The sequence below is a fragment of the Bos grunniens genome, chromosome 3, assembly GCF_055505025.1.
Source record: "Bos grunniens cultivar Pamir isolate PY7600 chromosome 3, Bosgru_T2T1.0, whole genome shotgun sequence".
Classification (NCBI taxonomy): domain Eukaryota; kingdom Metazoa; phylum Chordata; class Mammalia; order Artiodactyla; family Bovidae; genus Bos; species Bos grunniens.
The window spans coordinates 63,299,962-63,321,451 of record NC_141167.1 but is presented as its reverse complement, the minus strand read 5'-3'; the positions used below and the strand labels follow the sequence as shown (position 1 = coordinate 63,321,451).

The window sequence follows — 21,490 nt, the reverse complement described above, 5'->3', positions numbered from 1 at the left end:
ATTTTAGAGTTTTACTAACTTTTGGGGAAAAAATAGTATTTCTTTTCAATTGTAGCAAGTTATTTATTATACATAAGGCCTTTTGGTCTTCTGAGTTTCCACTAGAGCTAACAAAATCTTTAAATAGATTATTACATATCCCATTTTGCAAAAAGTGAAATGTTTTCAATTATTATAGAGTTATCTAGCTCTTGACACATAGCATGTCATGTTCTGGCTGTAAGCTTTGTTTGTTTGTTTGTTTTTTAATGTGTGTTAGAGATGATATAGGTGTTTTGAAACATTTTTAATGAAAATTCTTTATCAAAAAGGTGTAAATTGCTGATAATTCTTTTAAGTTGAGGCTATGGCTTCAACAACTACTTTTCATTTCCCTTAAATACCCAACAGAAATGGTTTAGTTTTGTGGGCTTTACAATCTCTATCCCAACCATTCAGGTCTGCCTTCATAGGATGAAAGCAGTCATAGACAATAGGTAAATAAATGGTCATGGCTGTGTTCCAACAAAACTTTATTTACAAAAACAGGCAGCCAGCTCTCAGGGTCATGGATTGCTGACTCCTACTTTATCTGATGCTCTATAGTGATTTATCTTATGGCAACTTTATATTTTAGTTATTAATTGACTAGTATAATGTCTTATACACGATACATAATCATAACTAATGAAATAAGAAAGTTTATGCATTTCATCTTTGGGAAAATGTACATCATTCCAAAACTACTTAGAATATTTCTACTGAAGTGTCTAACTTAATAGATGTGCAAAACTGGAGGAAACTATTAGAAGGAATCACATCTTAATAAAACATCAAATCAAGTCAAGAATAAAATTGAGTTATTGTGACAGTTTTAAAATATGTCTACAAATTCTTTGATGTTCCTCTTTTCCAGAAGACAATCTTATTTCACTCTCTGAGTGTGTAGTGGACTTAGTGACTCACTTCTAACGAATAGGCTACAGCAGAAGCAGTAGTGTGTAACTAGGTCATAAAAGACATTGCAGCGTCTTCCTCGCTCACTCTCTCTCTTGGATTATTCTTTCTCTTGGATTAGTCTCTCTTTTGAATTATTCACTCTGGCTGCTATGTAATCAAACTGTACAGAGGCCTACATAGCAAGAAATTGAGGCCTCCAGCTAATAACCTTCTTGGAAATGAATTCCCTATTCTCAGTCACGTCTTCAGATGACTACAGCCTATGTCAAATCTTAACCGCAACCACATGAAAAACTCTGAGCCAGAATCACCCAAGCTAAGCTACTCTGAATTCTTGAATGATGGAAACTGTGAGATAATAAGTGTCTGTTGTTTTAAAGCCACTGACTTTGGGGTAATTTGTTCTGCAGCAAGACATGGCTAGTACAATTGTATGAACGATTTCAACATTTGTTTTGAAATGAAGAAGAATGAATTGAAAGGAACAGAAAAGGAAACCATATTTTTACTCTGAGGGTCCACAGATTAAAAATATGGATAAATTGTGTGCATTTTCACATACTCGTAATTTGCATTTGAGCACTTTAAAATTGAATGTGTAATTTTCTGTCTCATTGGCGTATGTGGTGCTTAAGGTTTCATGGGTTAAAATTAGAGCAAGTCATGGCAGCTGAATCTGTCCTTTTAAACAGTGCTTTCTGCAATAAAGAGGTTATGCTATGCTAAGTCACTTCAGTCGTGTCTGACTCTGTGCGACCCCAGAGACGGCAGCACATCAGGCTCCCCCGTCTCTGGGATTCTCCAGGCAAGAACAGTGGAGTGGGTTGCCATTTCCTTCTCCAATGCATGAAAGTGAAAAGAGAAAGTGAAGTCGCTCAGTTGTGTCCGACTCCTAGCGACCCCATGTACTGCAGCCCACCAGGCTCCTCCATCCATGAGATTTTCCAGGCAAGTGTACTGGAGTGGGGTGCCATTGCCTTCTCTGAAAGAGGTTATAGGGAACCTTTACTTAACACATGTCTCTGCTTTGAGTTCTGTAACTCACAAAGCATTCACAGGGCAAGGAAGCTATATAGAGATAACTTCTGGGACCTTATCTAGAGATAACTCACAGAACTTGAGAGCCTATAAAACCTGCTAATATCTTCTCTCTGATACAAATGTGTTGGAATAAGCCATAATATTAGCCTAGTTTTTTAAAAAAACTCATCCTGTGAAATAGAGCAAAAAATAGGTTTTGAATATAATTTCCTTCTATTCAGAAGAGTATTTTTCTATTGTAGACGAGTTTCTTTTATTTGGCAGATAGAATAAAATTTAGATTCTAAATAAAATATTTTTAAACTGTGTCCTCATGCAGTTATTGTGCCTCCTCCTTTTTGTTGTCACACTTCTTAAAATAATAAACCACCCAACTTTCTCCCACTTTCACTTTGGCAAAATTATATTCAAACACACAAGATACTTAAATTGTTCTTAAAGATCACCACCAGCCTTCTAATTGCCAACCCCTATGACTGTCTCAATATTCATTCTTTTCAACCCTTCCCACATAATAACAATTTCTATCTGAAAATTTTCCCTTCTTGAATGTTTTTTTGCACATTCCTGGTTCCCCTTCTCTCTGACTCTTCCCTTTTTTTCCCTCTCTCTCTTGCTTCCAAAGAATCTTCATTAAAATTCTCTCCTATTTTTGTTCTATTACTGTATGTACTGCATCATTCTTATGATTTCAGGATTGATTTTTCTATGGACTCACAAATTAATATTTCAGAATAAACTCTCTAAGAGCCATAATTGTCCCATGACTTAATTTGTATTTCCTCTGACACTGGCTTCTCCCCTGAGCTGCTGTTCCAAGTCATGATACCATTGTCATAAGTTATTACAGTTAACCTGTACTATTACAATAACTTCTAACTCTTCACACCATTTTCTGTTTTTTTTTTTTTTTCCCATGACTACACATTGAACATAATGTTGTAAAATTACTGTCCTTTCAGGACAGATATGATTATATTCCTCCTTTACTCAAACCAACAATGATTCTTCTACAAACACAAATTCTTCTGCAAGCACCACAAATACAAATGTCTCACTTGGCAGTCAAAGCCCTCAATAGGACATCACCATATATCTGTTCAAGTCTCTTTCCTACACATATCCTGTGCTCCAGACAATCTGGATTTACTTTATCTTTGACAAATGTTTCATCATTTGCTACCTCCTACTTTCTGTTCAAATCATTCCCTCTGCCTTGAATATACTTTCACCATTTATCTTGTCAACAGTTAGCCATACCTCAAATAGTGTGTTCTCTGTAAAGCTTTTCCTTATGTTCTCAACCAAATACAATATCCCCTGTCTTTGCATTATATAGATTTTATTTTTCTTCCTTAACTTACAGAAAATATGCTTTTCTTTATCCAATTCACTCGATTATTCATTCTTATTAAATTTTACTCACCTTTATATCCTTTACCACTCTTAGCATATAGCTTATTACATGAGTAAATAAATATGCATGCGATTTTATTTTCTTCAGATCATTTTGTACTTACTGAATAAATTGATTGCAATCAAAACCAGAGATTGGTTCAGTGCATTCTATGCCACCTTTAATTATAGAATCATTTCTGTGAGAGTACCTTTTGAATAAGCCAACTGAACTGAGTTACAAAGTTTTACAATTTTATGTCAACACATGTTAATTCACTATATTTTTAGGGGAATATTAACAGCTATAACAAATAAACCTAGTATTTTTGTAGGCTTAACTTGATAAGTTGTTTTTGCTCATGTTAATAGTCCAATGCAGGTATTATCAAGTAGCTCTCCCGTACAAAGTGACTTAGAATCCCAACTTCCTTTTTTCTCACAGTTCCACCACCACCTAAGGTCTTTAGTATACGGGTTAGAAGAAAGTAAAGGAATATCACCTGTTTTTCAAATAAATAAATGCCAGAGTTCATCAGTTTTGAAACATGCATTGCATCAGTCACATTAGGCTAAGTTTTGCTGCAGAAAGAAACAATCTCAGAATATCAGTGGCTTACAACAACAAAAGCTTGCTTGTTACGAGCAAGCAAATTAAAGTAACAATGAGCTACCAGTCTATATATAGACATAAACCATTACTCTGAAGTTGTGTATGTAATTTCCATGTATTTTATGTCAGAACAAATTATTGTATTATTATATTTATTTAAAATTTTTGCATAAAATGTTTTCATAAAGATGTATCCTTTTCCGGCTTCCTTGGTGGCTCAGTGGTAAAGACTCTGCCTGCCAGTGCAGGAGACACAGGTTTGATCTCTGAGTCGGGAAGATCCCCTGGAAAAGGCAATGGCAACGCACATCAGTATTTTTGCCTGGGAAATCCCATAGAGAATGTTGGCAGGCTACAGTCTATCAGATGGCCAAAGAGTCAGACATGACTTAACAACTAAACGACAAAACAACAACAAAGTCCTTTTGAAAAGAATGTATGCTTTTTTCTCACTCAACATTATTGTCTTAAAATGTTTATTTATATTGATATATATAGATCTATCTTGTCCATTAATTTTAATTGCTGTCGAGTTTTTCCACTGTATGAATACATTTCAGTTTATCTGTTTACAAGCCAATAATTCAGATGATTCTACTTTTCTACTTAAATAATGCCACCATGGACATTTTCTTTGTATCTCCTAGAGCATGTATGTGTGAGTAGAAACCCAGGTGTCCAGTTAGAAATGAAAGTGCTAAGCTATGGATTAGATGCATCTTCTGTTTTACTATGTACTCTCTTATAACATACTCTACATACAATTGCTCTCCAGAGTAATGTATCAGTGATATAAACTGGTTACATATAGTTCTGTCCCCACTTTATAAGCCAAAACTTGAGTGTTATCAGGTTTAATATGTTTGTATTAGGCTTTTGGGGTCCTGAAATAGTCTAAGGAAACCATTGTACATCTGTTCCCTAGCTAAGTTTCATTAAAGATTCCCTGTGGAAATGGATATAATCCTAGGAGTTATTTGTCTTTCCAATAAGAACTTATCTCTTCCAATTATGCCCTTTTGATGGACTGCACCTTCTAATACTGACATCAGAAGTGACAAACTCAAATACCCTATTGGGATCAGGCAGGTAGTATAAATAGTGAAATGGTTAGGTATGAGATGAGCGATTGACAGGGACTATGGTGAACTGAAGAATGCTCATCCAATATTTGTCTTTGAGAATACACTAGCCTAGCATACACTATGCTAGTCATCTGAAGCCAGGCATCTTATAAATCTTTATATATAAAAACTTTTAATGTAAAACCTCCAGACTGATAAATCTTAGCACCTTATTCAGCTTTTTAAGATTAGTATGTGTGAACTGTGGGCTAAGCAAAATATTTTTGTAGGTAATATTACTCTGGTATGCATGGTCAATATTGGGATAAGCTAAATGGCCCCTACTCCATTCATTCATCTAAATTTGACTTGTTAGGAAAAGGGTTTCTTTTTTTTTCCCCTTGAATTAACTAGTCTGTGTTTAGAAAAAGTGTTAGTCACTCAGTCGTGTCTGACTCTTTCAGACCCCACAAACTGTAGCCATCCAGGCTTCTCTATCTGTGGGATTCTCCAAGCAAGAATACTAGAGAGGATTGCTATTCCCTTCTCCACAAGATCTTCCTGACCCAGGGATCGACCCCAGGTCTCCTGCATTGCAGGCAGATTCTTTACCATTTGAGCTATAAGGCAGTTCTTAGGTTCTGCTATTTTGGTTATTGTCTCACAAAAGAGTTCAGCTTCATTGTTTCTGCTCAGATTTGATTAACTGACCGTAGATCATTGATTGTTTCAGAATGAAAGCCTTCACTCCCTTAAATTTAAAGAACCATAGAAATAAATTATTAGGTCCCTTTCATCTGGATATAACTACTTATATTATTAGCATGTTGTTTAAAAATATGAATTAGTATTATCCAATAGAAATATGATGTAAGTCACAAATGTAATTTAAAATTTTCCAATAGCCACATTTAAAAATGTAAAAAAAATAGTGAAATTGATTTTAGTAATATTTACTTCAACTAATATATCCAAACCATTATCATTTTAATATGTAATCAGTGTAAATAGTCATTAATTAGATATTTTGCATTCTTTTTGTAGTTCAGTTCAGTTCATTACAGTCACTCAGTCATGTCCAACTCTGCGACCCCATGAACCGCAGCACGCCAGGCCTCCCTGTCCATCACCAACTGCCGGAGTCCACCCAAACCCATGTCCATTGAGTCAGTGATGCCATCCAACCATCTCATCCTCTGTCATCCCCTTCTCCTCCTCCCTCAATCTTTCCCAGCATCAGAGTCTTTTCAAATGAGTCAGCTCTTCGCATCAGGTGGCCAAAGTATTGGAGCTTCAGCTTCAACTTTTTGTAGTAGGTCTTTGAAATCTTGAGTGTCTTTTGCATTTATAGCACATGTCAGTGTAGACTGTATTTCGAGTGTTCAGTAGCCACTTAAACTCATATATACTATTTAAGCTCATATACTTTAGAAAGCTTCTTAACTCATCTACCTTATTTGTTAAGGGGGAATCAAGATTGCTGGGAGAAATATCAATAACCTCAGATATGCAGATGACACCACCCTTATGGCAGAAAGTGAAGAGGAACTCAAAAGCCTCTTGATGAAAGTGAAAGTGGAGAGTGAAAAAGTTGGCTTAAAGCTCAACATTCAGAAAACGAAGATCGTGGCATCCGGTCCCACCACTTCATGGGAAATGGATGGGGAAACAGTGGAAACAGTGTCAGACTTTATTTTTCTGGGCTCCAAAATCAGTGCAGATGGTGACTGCAGCCATGAAATTAAAATACTCTTACTCCTTGGAAGGAAAGTTATGACCAACCTAGATAGCATATTCAAAAGCAGAGACATTACTTTGCCAACAAAGGTTCATCTAGTCAAGGCTATGGTTTTTCCTGTGGTCATGTAGGGATGTGAGAGTTGGACTGTGAAGAAGGCTGAGTGCTGAAGAATTGATTCTTTTGAACTGTGGTGTTGGAGAAGACTCTTGAGAGTCCCTTGGACTGCAAGGAGATCTAACCAGTCCATTCTGCAGGAGATCAGCCCTGGGATTTCTTTGGAAGGAATGATGCTAAAGCTGAAACTCCAGTACTTTGGCCACCTCCTGTGAAGAGTTGACTCATTGGAAAAGACTCTGATGCTGGGAGGGATTGGGAGCAGGAGGAGAAGGGGATGACAGAGGATGAGATGGCTGGATGGCATCCCTGACTCGATGGACGTGAGTCTGGGTGAACTCCGGGAGTTGGTGATGGACAGGGAGGCCTGGCATGCTGCGATTCATGGGGTCGCAAAGAGTTGGACACGACTGAGCGACTGATCTGATCTGATCTGATGATAATACTACCAAATATGGTTGGTGTGAAGATTAAATCAGACATATAGCAAGTGTTTAACATATGTTAGTGTATATATAATCAACAGATAGATAGATGTGGGTGAGGATACGTATATCAGTTCAGTCACTCAGTCATGTCCAACTCTTTGTGATCCCATGAACCGGAACACTCCAGGCCTCCCTGTCCATCACCAGCTCCCAGAGTTTACCCAAACTCGTCCATTGAGTCAATGATGCCATCCAACCATCTCATCCTCTGTCGTCCTCTTCTCCTCCTGCCCTCAATCTTTCCCAGCATCAGGGTCTTTTCAAATGAATCAGCTCTTTGCATCAGGTGGCCAAAGTATTGGAGTTTCAGCTTCAATATCAGTCCTTCCAATAAACACCCAGGACTGATCTCCTTTAGGATTGTCTGGTTGGATCCCCCTGTAGTCCAAGGGACTCTCAAGAGTCTTCTCCAAAACCACAGTTCAAAAGCATCAGTTCTTCTGTGCTCAGCTTTCTTTATATATATGTGTGTGTGCGTGTGTGTGGATAAAATCATGCCCCTATATATTAACTTCAGTTAGCTTCAACACAGCAAACCATTTTTCATGATTCAGGTATCTTCTAATGCTTATATGTATTATTATATGATAGTCTGTTGAAGTAGTATCTTTGGTAGCTATTGGAAAAGACAATTTTCATGCATTTTTAAAAAATAACTTTATTTATTTATTGGCTATTCTGGGTCTTTGTTGCTGTGCAGGGACTTTTCTCTAGTTGTGACTAGCAAGTGCTACTCTTTAGTCGTGGTGCAAGGGCTTCTCACTGTGGTCCCTTCTCTTGTTGCTGAGCGTTCTAGGGCAGGCAGGCTTCAGTAGTTGTGGCTCCTGGGCTCTAGGGTGCGGGCTCCGTAGCTGTGGTGCACAGGCTTAGTTGCTCCATGGCATGAGAGCTCTTCTCAGGCCAGGGATTGAGCCTGTGTCTCCTGCATTGGCAGGAAGATTCTTTACCACTGACCCATCAGGGAAACCCATTTCATACATTTTTAAATAAAAGAAAGTAACTTCATAATTGAAAACAGTCAGGAGAAGAATTATACTCTTGTGAAATTGTTCTATGTTACCGTTTTTGCTTTCTACACTGCTTGAAGCAGAATCCAGAGAGACAGAATCCATAAAGATAGATGTACCATGAGCCTTGTTCACTCTGAAACTGTGTTACTGATTGCCTTCTTTCACCTCTGCCAAATTCATTCTTACTCAAGCTATTTCCTCTGCCTAGAAAGCTCTTCCTCCTTTCTTCCCTTGGCTGGCTAGCCTCTTCTTATTCTTGAACTTTCAGCTTAAATATTAGATCTCAGATTTACCCTGACCATCTTTTGTAAAAATATCTTTTATTCTCCACCTCAGCATCACAGTTGTTTCCTTTGTGAACCTCTTATCATAATTTATAATTATTCACTTTTTAATTTAGTTTTTCTTATTTCTACAGGACTTTTTGCCTCATCAGGGCAAGTCCTAGGTCTCCTTTGCTTACTAATGAAATCTCAGCAACTAGCATAGGGAAAGGCACAAAAAGTAGGCACCCGATATTTTTTGAGTGAATTAATAAGCTATTCCCTCATGTACTGAGGAGCTTTCAAAGAAGGAAGTCACAGAAATGATTTCTTAAGCTAGTGTATCCACATCAAGAATCTGTAAAAACTGCAGGAGTTTTTATTATATCCATTGAACTGTTAGTTCCACAAGGACAATTGAAGCTCCATGCCTTCCAGCACAGGGCCTGTCACAAATTAGACATTCATATATATTTGGTGATTGACTGAATAATTAATTCTGATGTGAAATCTTAGGCAAGACACCTATACTAGGAGGAATTTTACTCTAAGACAAATTTAGAATTTAGAATGAGTTAGAAAGAAACATAGTGTTTACAGGAAATTTAAAACCAGGATGCTATAATGGCAATGCAATATATATGTATTTTCTATTATACTCTTTCTTAAAAGGGACCTGTTGGTTTACCTGGAGAAGTTGGGGTGACTGGAAGCATTGGTGAAAAGGTAATTTCTTTCATTGTTTTATTCAATAGTAAGGATTCTAAGATAAACTCAAAGGAGGGATATTCATATATTTTATGAATTAGAAATCACTTATAACTTAAAATGCATTACCTATACTGATTCTCTTAAATATATTGAAATATAGCTGATAGTATACATGTTTCTAAATTTTAAAGAGCAGAGCACTCTTTTGGTTATAATTATGTGCTTGGAAGAGAAAAGATGAAATAGATGGTCTAGGTATATGACTAGAAAATATTTAAATCTACTTTATGAGAACAAGTCCCTAAAGGAAACAGTTTTGAAAGTGAGGAATAAGTTATCACTTTGCCTGATCCAAGTTTCAGTCACAATCTCTTTATATTTTTTTGGAATCCAGTATGAAGTTATTCATGGATCTTTTTGGCTATTGTGATGGAAATTGTAATTTGCTTAAAAATTTCCTAGAAATCATTACCTTGGGAGTGATTTTCCATATTTAGTTTCAAGTTTAAGAAAGCCTTTTTTGAAAAAAATTAGAAGTATTTCTTTATTTGAAACCAACAAGGACATTTTCTTGAATTGTTTTTAATTGACTCATTATGAACTAGAAAATTTTGGACCTTTGACTGAAACCTGACTTGCTGAACGTAAAGTGGAAGCATGGTAATCTAATGCAAGGCTACTCTTTGTGAATAAGTAAGTAGAGCCAGGATTAGAAGTAAATTAGATCATGTTCCAGGTATTTCCATCTGAAATTGTTAATTTAAGTTAAACAATATATTTAAAATTCATCCTCCCCCCGCCACCCACATCTAAACTGTTCTCATCCCAATTTTCTCATTTCTATTGGTCTGCGTTACGCCTGTCTCTGTTCTCCCAGTGTTCCAGATAGAGTGAACCCATCTTTGCATTTCCCTTTTCCTCCATTGTTGTTGTTCAGTCACTAAATCATGTCTGACTCTGCCACCCCGTGGACCTCAGCATGCCAGGCTCCTCTGTCCTCCACTATCTCCTTAAGTTTGCTCAAATTCATGTCCCTTGAGTTATCTAATCAAATTCATGTCCCTTGCTTATCTAATCAACTCATTCTCTATGCCTAATCTTTTTAGCAGGTCTTAGAGTTTTTTCTTTACAGTTTATCCTTTCTAATAATCAATCTAGGCTACCCCCTCAGACAATCTTATTAGTTTATCTTAAATTTACACTCTGGCCTGGTGGCTCAGATGGTAAAGCATCTGCCTGCAATGCTGGAGACCTGGGTTTCATCCCTGGATTGGAAAATCCCCTGGAGAAGGAAATGGCAACCCACTCCTGTACTCTTGCCTGGAAAATCCCATGGACGGAGGAGCCTGGTAAGCTACAGTCCATGGGGTTACAAAGAGTCAGACACGACTTAGTGACTTCACTTCCTTTCTTTTCACTTTCCCTTTCCATCTTCTAATCCAGCCTACATATTACTAGTGGAACACTTATTTTGATGTGTCAGGATAAAGCATTTTGAGAAATCTTCATTAACTCCCTATGTGTATGCGCTGAGTCACTTCAGTCATGTCTGACTCTCTGCAACCCCATGAACTGTAGCCTACCAAGCTCCTCTGTCCATGGGGATTCTCCAGGCAAGAATACTGGAATGGGTTGTCATGCCCTCCTCCATAGGATCGTCCCAACCCAGGGATTGAACCCGGGCCTCCAATATTAAAGGCAGATTCTTTACTGTCAGAGCCATCATGCTTAAGCCTATTAATAGCTCTACTTTGCTGTCAAGATACTGCATGATTTTGGCTTAATCAGTTCATGTAATGAATTTTCTGATATTCACAGTATAAACCGTTTTTGCTCCCCTGTCTCATATTTTATACCTGTTCCTGTTATTATTCTTACTGTTTTCTTGGTTTAGAGTATCCTCTTCCTTTCTCTGTATTTATTCAAAGCCAAACTATAGTACTCAGTGAAGTTGTGTCTCCTCCATAAAGTCTTCCCAGATTATTCTATTCCTTCTTGATTTCTTCCTTTCCTGGATGTAGAATAAGTACCACACAATTAAAATATTTCCTCTAATTAATTCATCTTTCTTAATGACATGTTTCTAATTACTTGAGGGTAGAGTCTAAGTCCGGAGAAGGCAATGGCACCCCACTCCAATACTCTTGCCTGGAAAATCTCATGGACAGAGGAGCCTGTTAGGCTGCAGTCCATGGGGTTGCTAGGAGTCAGACACGACTAAGCAAATTTATTTTCACTTTTCACTTTCATGCATTGGAGAAGGAAATGGCAACCCACTCCAGTGTTCTTGCCTGGAGAATCCCAGGGATGGGGGAGCCTGGTGGGCTGCCATCTATGGGATCCCACAGAGTCGGACACAACTGAAGCGACTTAGCAGCAGCAGAGTCTAAGTCAAATTTCTGTTATATCTCCCCAATGCTCAGTACATTAAAAATGATTTTAAAATATTTACTGATTTTTATTAACAATATAAAAATATAAAATGACCTCAGTTCAGAAAAATTTAGATAGTTATAAAACTATCTAAAAGTATAAACTTTTCCATTGTGATGTAGTTACTTCTGTGTTAAGTTGTCTTCTACTCTAACATGCTGAAAATCTTTGGAATTTTGATGTGAATCAGCTGAGACCTTTAATCTATTGTGGTATATTTGATTATCATAATTATGGTTGTGTTAAAAGTTTACAGAAATAAAATTTTGTTCAATGGTTATACACAAGTTAATTTTTACAGTTTGTTTTCATACTTTTAGTATCTTCATATTTTATATGTCTAAAATTATGAGAATTTCTACTTGCAAAACTTTAGCATATGATGTTTGTTCAATTTTAAATCTTAATTATTCATAATTTATATTTTTTCATTTAAATAAACTTCAGTATTTTATCCCTTGAAAAGTATCTTAAGAGAATTTTAATAATAGTAAAATTCTAGCAACTTTAGGGTAAAACTGCAAAATTTGTAAATTTAAAACTTACTGAAAATTAGAATGAGTTTATGGTCCAGGCTTAGCTCATTCTTGACTAATTTTTTTAATGATTTGAAAGTAGTTTTTAATTTTCTGTGCATTGCATGTTTCATTTACACTTTAATGAAAGTATTTCACATTTTATAAACTTTGAATTAATGATATTTCATTGTTTCATACTTTAGTTCATTACTGCCAAGAGAAAATATTATGTAATATTATTGATTATAGCAGTATGATAAGTAATATTGCTGAAACAAAAGAATAAATGAGGAAATAAAATATTTTTTGAAATAAATATATAGCAACTTAAGAGATTTTTATACACTATATTACATGGTCAAACATTGACAGTCCATCATCAGAATAGGCACAATAATAATTAAGTTCAGTTTTTTCTTAAATATTTTGCCAACTCAATAATATAAAATAGTTTTATAGATTATTTGTTTTGTCATTGTACAAGTGTATTTGAAAAAGTAGAATAGACTATATATTATAAATGCATTGTGTTAATAGTTTGCTATTAAACCACTTTGCCTTCCAAGTTTCTCTGTTGTGTCCTGGAGAACATTGTTATAACTAATTTGATTTTTGGCTTGCTAATATGTATTTGTTATTTATTCACATCTTATATAAATAAGTGTATATGTCTCATGATTTGTGTGTACAGGTCTGTCCTGACATCTGTAGAATCTAGAATGAGACTATAAATGGAGGCCCTGGGGTCAGACTATAATTAGAGGCCCACATACCATATGCCTAGACATTTAAAAATTGTAAACCAAACGAATGAGTCAGTAAATAATATGTAGTCTATTCTACCTTTTCACGACTAATCAACATGCTTCAATGTTTTTCTTTTTTTCAAAAGGGAGAGCGTGGAAGTCCAGGTCCAGTAGGTCCCCAGGGGGAAAAGGGTGCAATGGTAAGAACTCAGTAATCTGAAAGATATGTGTCCAAAGAACATAGTAAAGTTATGGCATTCCAGAGGTAGAACTGCCTTGAATGAAATTCAAGTAAGTGAAAAATGCTATTTTGTAGTAAGTTTCCATTAGAAGTTTTCTTCTAAACTGTTTGCCATCCGGAATGCTGATTTGCACTCAAAAGCATGCAAATCAGATGGCTTAGTCAAAGGAGCCTATAGTTTTAAGAGAAGAATTAACTGTCCTAAATTAGCATATGTGGATGAAGAAGAAAATTCAATTAAGAGTCTACTTTGATTTGACAACTTATAGTTTATATGACACATATCATCATTGCCACCATTCCATAAGTTTGTGGTCACAGTGTAATTCTTTTATGTATGAAAGATCAGAGTCTGGAATTCATCTTATGGTCTTATATCTTTAAGATAGTAATAGCTGATAAATTTTATATCTAGATTGCAGTTTTTCATTTATTGAAGTTTCTAAATGTGATAGAAAATAGAATTAAGAATTATTTTCAACTAAAGAATCTTGCTTTCAGAAAATGCATTGTAATGGATCTAGTGTACCTAATATTATCTGCAAATTCATTTTACATAAGTTTTTCTTCACTTTTGACTTCCGTATTATGAGTAAAACACTGTAAGATTGCTTTTACCTATCTCTAATTGCTGTTAACTAGGAAATTTAATATACCTTTAAAGGCTAATTAATTTGAGAAATGATTGTCTCCTAAGATATTCTCTGAAGCATCTGAATATGGTTAATACCACTAAGGGTGTAGTCCTTGTAAAATTTGATAGGCTAGAGTATTTGTTCACAATCACATTTCTTAATTTTTGAATTCCCTGACATTGAAAAGGATATGATTTCACAATCTGTATATATTTGACATAATGAACATTTATTCACAGCATAACATAACCTAGAGAAAGATGAGATGAATATTCTCCTCTCAATAGGTTATAATATGTGATTCTGGGCAAAGAGTTTCCAATAAAAGTATACATAGCATCTCTGTAAACATTTTTGTCTCTGTTGTCTATCTCTGGGACATTTTCTGTGGCCTCATGTCTTGGATAGAAGATGGAGAGTTTATCAAATTATCATTTGTAATTACTATTTATCATTTACTGGTTTGTCTTCAGTGAAAATAATTAGATATGACGGAGAATTCATGTCTCTTATATTTTTGCTTAAATTATAGGGATATCCAGGTCCTCCTGGAGTTCCAGGACCCATGGGTGCCCTGGGATTACCTGTAAGTACAGAAAAGACTTCTCTTCCCAATCACTGCAAAACACTCTAGAATATAACATGGTGTCTTTTACTTCCTTGCTTCTATTTGTTCTGTTATTTACTGCTCACTTCTAATAGTATCCACTCCAGTACTCTTGCCTGGAGAATCCCATGGATGGAGGAGCCTGGTAGGCCACAGTCCATGGGGTCGCAAAGAGTCGGATGTGACTGAGAGACTTCACTTTCGCTTTCTAATAGTACAGCTCTGCAACCAATAACCATGTATAAGAAAATAGTCAATAATTAAGCGTTGAAGTAAGACCAATTGGAAAAATCACAAGCACAAGTTCCAACATACTGTTCTTCAGTTCAGTTCAGTCGCTCAGTTGTGTCCGACTCTTTGTGACCCCATGAATCGCAGCACGCCAGGCCTCCCTGTCCATCACCATCTCCCGGAGTTCACTCAAACTCACGTCCATTGAGTCAGTGATGCCATCCAGCCATCTCATCCCGTCATCCCCTTCTCCTCCTGCCCCCAATCCCTCCCAGCGTCAGAGTCTTTTCCAATGAGTCAACTCTTCACATGAGGTGGCCAAAGTACTAGAGTTTCAGCTTCAGCATCATTCCTTCCAAGGAAATCCCAGGGCTGATCTCCTTCAGAATGGACTGGTTGGATCTCTTTGCAGTCCAAGGGACTCTCAAGAGTCTTCTCCAACACCACACTTCAAAAGGATCAATTCTTTGGCGCTCAGCTTTCTTCACAGTCCAACTCTCACATCCATACATGACCACTGGAAAAACCATAGCCTTAACTAGACGGACCTTTGTTGGCAAAGTAATGTCTCTGCTTTTGAATATGCTATCTAGGTTGGTCATAACTTTTCTTCCAAGGAGTAAGCGTCTTTTAATTTCATGGCTGCAGTTACCATCTGCAGTGATTTTGGAGCCCCCCAAAATAAAGTCTGACACTGTTTCCACTTTTTCCCCATCTATTTCCCATGAAGTGATGGGACCAAATGCACTGTTCTTAGAAATGTGCTAATATTCTCCAACTGAAAAAATCCATAGAAAAATTTATTATTCAAAAATTGAGTTTTGAAAAATTCCATTTGTGTTTACAGGAAAATAATGAAGTCTTGTCTCAAAGAGAAAGTTTGCTGATTAAAGACTGAAAGTTATTGTGAACTTAAATGTGAAAAATATGAGCCTTGTGATCCCCTAAGTAGAACTATTATTAGAAGGGGTTTATGCTGTTTTGTGAAGCTTCTGTTTTGAAGATAAGCCCAATTTTCCAGCATACTGATAGACATGTATTGACTTCCAAATGAGGAAGACTGATCTAGGGTACGGTTGCTATTTTTTTTAGTCGTGTGAGATAAAAAATAGATTTTAGTTCCTGTGAAAGTTCACTGTTTTCATTTTCATCTACCTATGTTATACAGATAAATAAACTTTGTTTTCTAAGCAAGTCTTCATTGGAGACTATTATGTATAAAATGAGCTCATTGTAATTGACTGAATAATACTGACTGAAGACTATTTTTGTAGCATATTAATTTGGAAAATTTTGTGGCATTTTTCATGGTAACAGAAAAAATCCATTTTTATGTGATGGGAGTATCATAAACATCTAGAGGAATGAGAAAGAAATCTTACAAAAGTAGCCATTGCTTCTCTGATGGACCAGGCAGGTTAGACTTGTCACATTGGTCATGTGCATATCTCCCTCCACTACCACGCCATATGTGTTTATCATAAAAACCATGCGGTCAGTGAATATTAAGTGCTTCTCATTCTTTTCAGGGTATCAACACTTAGAAATTAAATTTCTCCAAATAGTAGGATATGTCAAAAGCAGAGCATTGGGAAAGGCCAATATGATATTTGTTTTTTAAGAATTCCCAGTGAGAATTGCATGTCATAAGAAAGATTATAACTACTATTCTTGTAATATTCCTGTGAATTCTGTAACTGATTTTTAAATTTTCAACATGTAGGGTCATGTGGGGGCAAGAGGACCACCTGGGATTCCAGGTCCTAAAGGACGAAGAGTAAGTTATCAAATCAAGAAAGTGCATTAACCTAAAAAAAAAAAAAATGACGTTGTAAATAGTGATGTGTTCAGCAAAAATAGCTTATATTAGATGGAAACATTAATTGCAGTGTAATTTATAATCATTTGTACTTATAAAACCATACTTTTCCATTTTGTGTTTTAGAAATTTTATTGACTGAAGAATTCTCTCTTACTCCCAACTTCCAGTTTCATCCACTGGGGGAATTGTGAATGTGAAGATGTTTAAATAAATTATTTTTGTACTCACAAAGAGACTTATATAGCAAGAGATAGTAACAGCATGATAAAGAGTGATAGGAAATAGAATGAGGACACAAAGGATGACTAAGAGTTTATTCACTGTAAATAAGAGGTAATATAATCATTGTCTAATAATTATGCTTAAGAATTAAGTTAAAAAGCTTTCATTCTTTAAGTCTTTTAAACATTTAGATCCTGTTTTTTTCTTTAAAGAAATAGGAACCACCATTTATTACATGCCTGTCATGTGCCAAGCACCTTTACATATACTAATACTCACAACCACTCTAAAAGGGGGAGGCATTTATCTCAGATATTATAGTTAAGGTAAATGGGGCTCAGAGAGTTTAAGTATATGAACTGTTGACATAGGTCTAGGGCACAACCAGGATTCAAACCTTGGAGTGTCTAACTCCAAAGCCTATGGTTTTTCAATACCGCATTGAATATTAGAGTATTTTTCCTTGATTAATTTGAATATGTAGGCTCTAAGAACTCTGTTTTCTTCCTTGGCTTTACCTTGACTTTTACAGCTAGAGAAGAAAATATTTTAAAATGCTAAAATAATGGCCTCCAAATAACAAAGATTAAAAAAAAAAAAAAAAAAAACACCCTCCCATTTTCCAGTTGGCAAGTGTAAGAAAGGTGCTTAGTTTAAAATAACAACTTTAGGAACTCATTGGCAATACAAAGATATGGATTCGGCACATTCACTGTTGTGGCTTGGTTTCAATCCCTGATCAGGGAGCTAAGACCCTGCAAGCTGCACAATGTGGCCCAAAAATAAAATAAACCCAAAGAAGTAATGACTTCAATTTCATGTGCTGTGTTTTAGGTGAAGATTAAAGAAAAAGAGCAAATTTTTCTGTATCATCACTTCTATTCTGAAAAACTATTTTCCTTTCTGGGTTATGGATTTACGGTCTATAAATAACGCTGATGGCCACATCTATTTTAGCCCAAATGAGATTTAGAATAATAAAAAATCATGGAAGATGATCTGTACTCTGTGTTTTAGTGGTCTGCACTCTGCCAGCATTCAGCACTTGGTCAGGTCAAATGTGTTTATTTAACACCGTATTACTCATAGTGGTGAAGTTCAACTTTGTGACAGATGAAAAAAAAAAAAAAACTTTATTTGGTTAGCTAAATAATTGAGATATTATTGGTTATCCAGGCATACATAAGCCATATACTTAAGCAGGATATGTTTCTGAATCACTTGTGCTATCTCATGTCATATGGAAAGTTTATTTATCTGTAGTTTTTAACTTCCCTGTGATCCCTGGGCAAATTATTATTCTTTTCTGATTTGACACTTTGTCTTCATCTCTCACCTCCTCAAAGGTCTCTCTCATCCTCCAGATACATTTTACTGACATGTTTCCAGATGACTCCTCATAATTATTTAAAGTGCACTCAGTATTTCTTAAAGTTTTAGTTTAGAAATAAGGGCTTCATTTAATACAAAAGTGCTCCCTTTACAGGAGAATATTTCATATAATCAGTCAACATTGGGAATACAAAAAGAACTGATGACCAGAATGTTAAGGGAAAAATATAGTATTATGAAGTTCCATTCTAGTTCTCACCTAGTATCTTCTTCTCCCATCAACCTATTTTCTCATCTATTCTCCACTATAGATGTGATCATAATGCATATCATTTCAAATGTTTTTCACTCACAAAAATTTGAGAATTTCTGTCCAGCCTACAGGGATAAATGCAAAAGTTATTTGGATGGAGATGCCTGTGCCCCAGCCTTTCCTTGCTACCCTAAAGACTGAAGAGGTCATATTTCCAGCACACCTGTGACACTTTGTGACACACAACTGTGTCACCACACATTGGAGGGGAAGCTAGGCACATTTTCATGGAGACGATACAAAAAACTCTCATTGTGAAACTAGTGCTTATATGCCCGTACTGTTCTGCCTGTGATTTGTACTTTTATCTTATGTGAATATGTGAACATCATGAATGGTAGGACTACAACCCAAGGATTCTGCTTTTCCATCTGATTCTCTGCTATCCATCCATCTGCCATTCATCTGTCTAACATTTACTGATTTAATACAATCTGTCAAACTCTCCTACTGTCTTGGGGAATTCAAGGTTAACTATTTCTTAGATATAAGCCACATGATTTCATGGTTTAATGACTTACAGTGGCTTTTAAAGTATCATACAGTATTGACAGAATAGCAAAAGCTCAGGCAAGCAACAATACCTGCCATCTCAGCAAACAATCTAAACAACTTAGTATCATGAAAACTTTTCTAACTTGTTTTGTGAAGATTGTATAATCCTGCCCCTTATGAAAAAGGTAACGGGGTTGACTGAAAATGTTCATGTAGTTTGACATTGTTAGATGGGAGAGTTACCTGTAGCCTGTTGTGACTTATTTTCCTTTCTTGGGCTCCGACATCACTGTGGATGGACTGCAACCGTGAAATTAAAAGATACTTGCTCCTTGGAAGAAAAGCTATGACAAACAGATAGCATATTAAAAAGCAGAGACATCACTTTGCCAACAAAGGTCCATACAATCAAAGCTATGGTTTTTCCAGTAGTCACGTACAGATGTAAGAGTTGGACCATAAGGAGGGCTGAGCGCCCAAGAACTGATGCTTTTGAATTGTGGTTCTGGAGAAGACTCTTCAGAGTCCTTTGGACAGCAAGATCAAGCTGTCCATTCTAAAGGAGATAAACCCTGAATATTCATTGGAAGGACTGATGCTGAAGTTGCAATACTTTGGCCACCTGATTCAAAGAGCTGATTCATTGGAAAAGACCCTGATGCTGAGAAAGATTGAAGGCAGGAGAAGGGGGCAACAGAGGATGAGATGGTTGGATGGAATCACTGACTCTATGGACATGAATTGGAGCAAACTCTGGGAGACAGGGAAGCCTGGTGTGCAGTCCATGAGGTCGCAAAGAGCTGGTCACAATCTAGAGACTGAACAACAACAAACCTGTAGCCGACTTTTAACTTTTCCAAAAGAGGACAAAAAAAAGATTAGATTTTTTTTTTTAATTAGCCAGGATCCATTCTTCAAGAGCTTTATATTATAGCTAATCAGATATTTTAAGGCAAGTACTAGAAAGAATAACTTTATGCCCAATTAGGTACCTATTATAATACTGCTTGTCTAGTCTTCTTAGAACTTGACCTGAAGCTTGTTGTCTCAGGAGTCAGAGAAGGCATATACAGTAACCCAGGGATAACTTATCAGAGAAGGCAATGGCACCCCACTCTAGTACTCTTGCCTGGAGAATCCTACGGGTGGAGAAGCCTGGTAGACTGCAGTCCATGGGGTCTCGAAGAGTCGGACACGACTGAGTGACTTCACTTTCACTTTTCACTTTCATGCATTGGAGAAGGAAAGTGTTCTTGCATGGAGAATCCCAGGGACGATGGAGCCTGGTGGGCTGCCATCTATGGGGTCGCGCAGAGTCGAACACGACTGAAGCGACTTAGCAGCAGCAGCAGCAGCAGGGATAACTTCTACAACTAATATCAAAGAAGATATAAATGTTGATAAAGCTAAGCTTTAGTTAATTAACTAACCCTTAACTGAAGCATTGGGAGGACCAGACTTTTTTCAAGAGTTCTGCCAGTCTTAACATGGAGTCAGAATTTTTATCTTCTCCCCACTCCCCCCTTTCTGCCACAAGCAAACTTACGTCTCCAATTTGATTTTATATTAATGCTGTCATAATTCTACTGGTTAATATTAACAAAATATCCAAGAAAGTCAGAAATTTCATGTTACAAAAGAGTTAGATGCCTGGTTGCCAGTGGACACACTTCTAGATCATACTTGTTTCCTGGGGTATTTTAGAATGCTACTACTCATTTCTTTTCATACTTTCTCAGCAATGTTCTATTATTACTCCAAAAAATTTTGGAAAGTGTTTTCCTAAAGAGAAGAAAAAGGGAAAAAGGCATAGAAGGTGCTAGGGAAAGAATCAATATAGGCTACTGAATTTTTAAGGTAAAGGTAATTATTAGAACAAGGTCCTGTGAGATTGCACTTGAAACCAGTTATCCTTTAAGTTTGGTTTTTCTTCCATCTTCAGTTACTTAGCTGTCAAACATTCCAAGGAAGCCTCACCTCAGGACCTTTGCAGTTGCTATTGCTCCTACCAGAATGATCTTTCCCAAGTTATTTGCATACCCTCAGTCTCATCGCCTTCAGGTCTAGCCACATGTCACTTGAGAGCTTTCTCAAACACCCCTCTAAAGTAGCCCCCCTCCCCACCTTAGATTATTTCTAGTCTCTTAACCTTTATTTTTCTTCATTATACCTGACTACTGATGGTCATTTTATATTGTAATTTTATATATATATTTGCTTGTTTATAAATTCAGGGATTTGTCTCTTCTCCCAACTGGTCCTCAATAAATGTTTGTTAAGTGAATAGCACTTTGAAAGTCACATATCTATTAAGTCCATATTCTTCAATCTGACATTCAGGGTCCTATACATTCAGAGTTTAACTTAGTTTTGCAGTCTTTTATGGGAAAATAGGGTCAAAAGTAAGCTGGGGACATGTCATGCTGCTACTGCTAAGTCGCTTCAGTCGTGTCCGACTCTGTGCGACCCCATGGACTGCAGCCTACCAGGCTCCTCTGTCCATGGGATTTTCCAGG

At 36.5% G+C, this 21,490-nt stretch overlaps 1 protein-coding gene across 28 annotated transcripts in view; it reads left to right on the top strand.

The window, feature by feature from the left end:
- Positions 1-21,490, top strand: part of COL24A1 (collagen type XXIV alpha 1 chain) — a 401,096-nt gene that overhangs the window by 244,862 nt on the left and 134,744 nt on the right. For all 28 annotated transcript variants that reach the window (XR_015160374.1, XM_086390890.1, XM_086390884.1 and 25 more), the window contains 4 exons: positions 9,341-9,394; positions 13,223-13,276; positions 14,485-14,538; positions 16,514-16,567. Coding sequence is in view for 27 of the 28 variants with exons in the window: in XM_086390890.1 (XP_086247016.1) it covers positions 9,341-9,394; positions 13,223-13,276; positions 14,485-14,538; positions 16,514-16,567 (216 nt within the window). In the remaining variant the exon portion in view is untranslated. The remainder of the gene's footprint in view (positions 1-9,340; positions 9,395-13,222; positions 13,277-14,484; positions 14,539-16,513; positions 16,568-21,490) is intronic.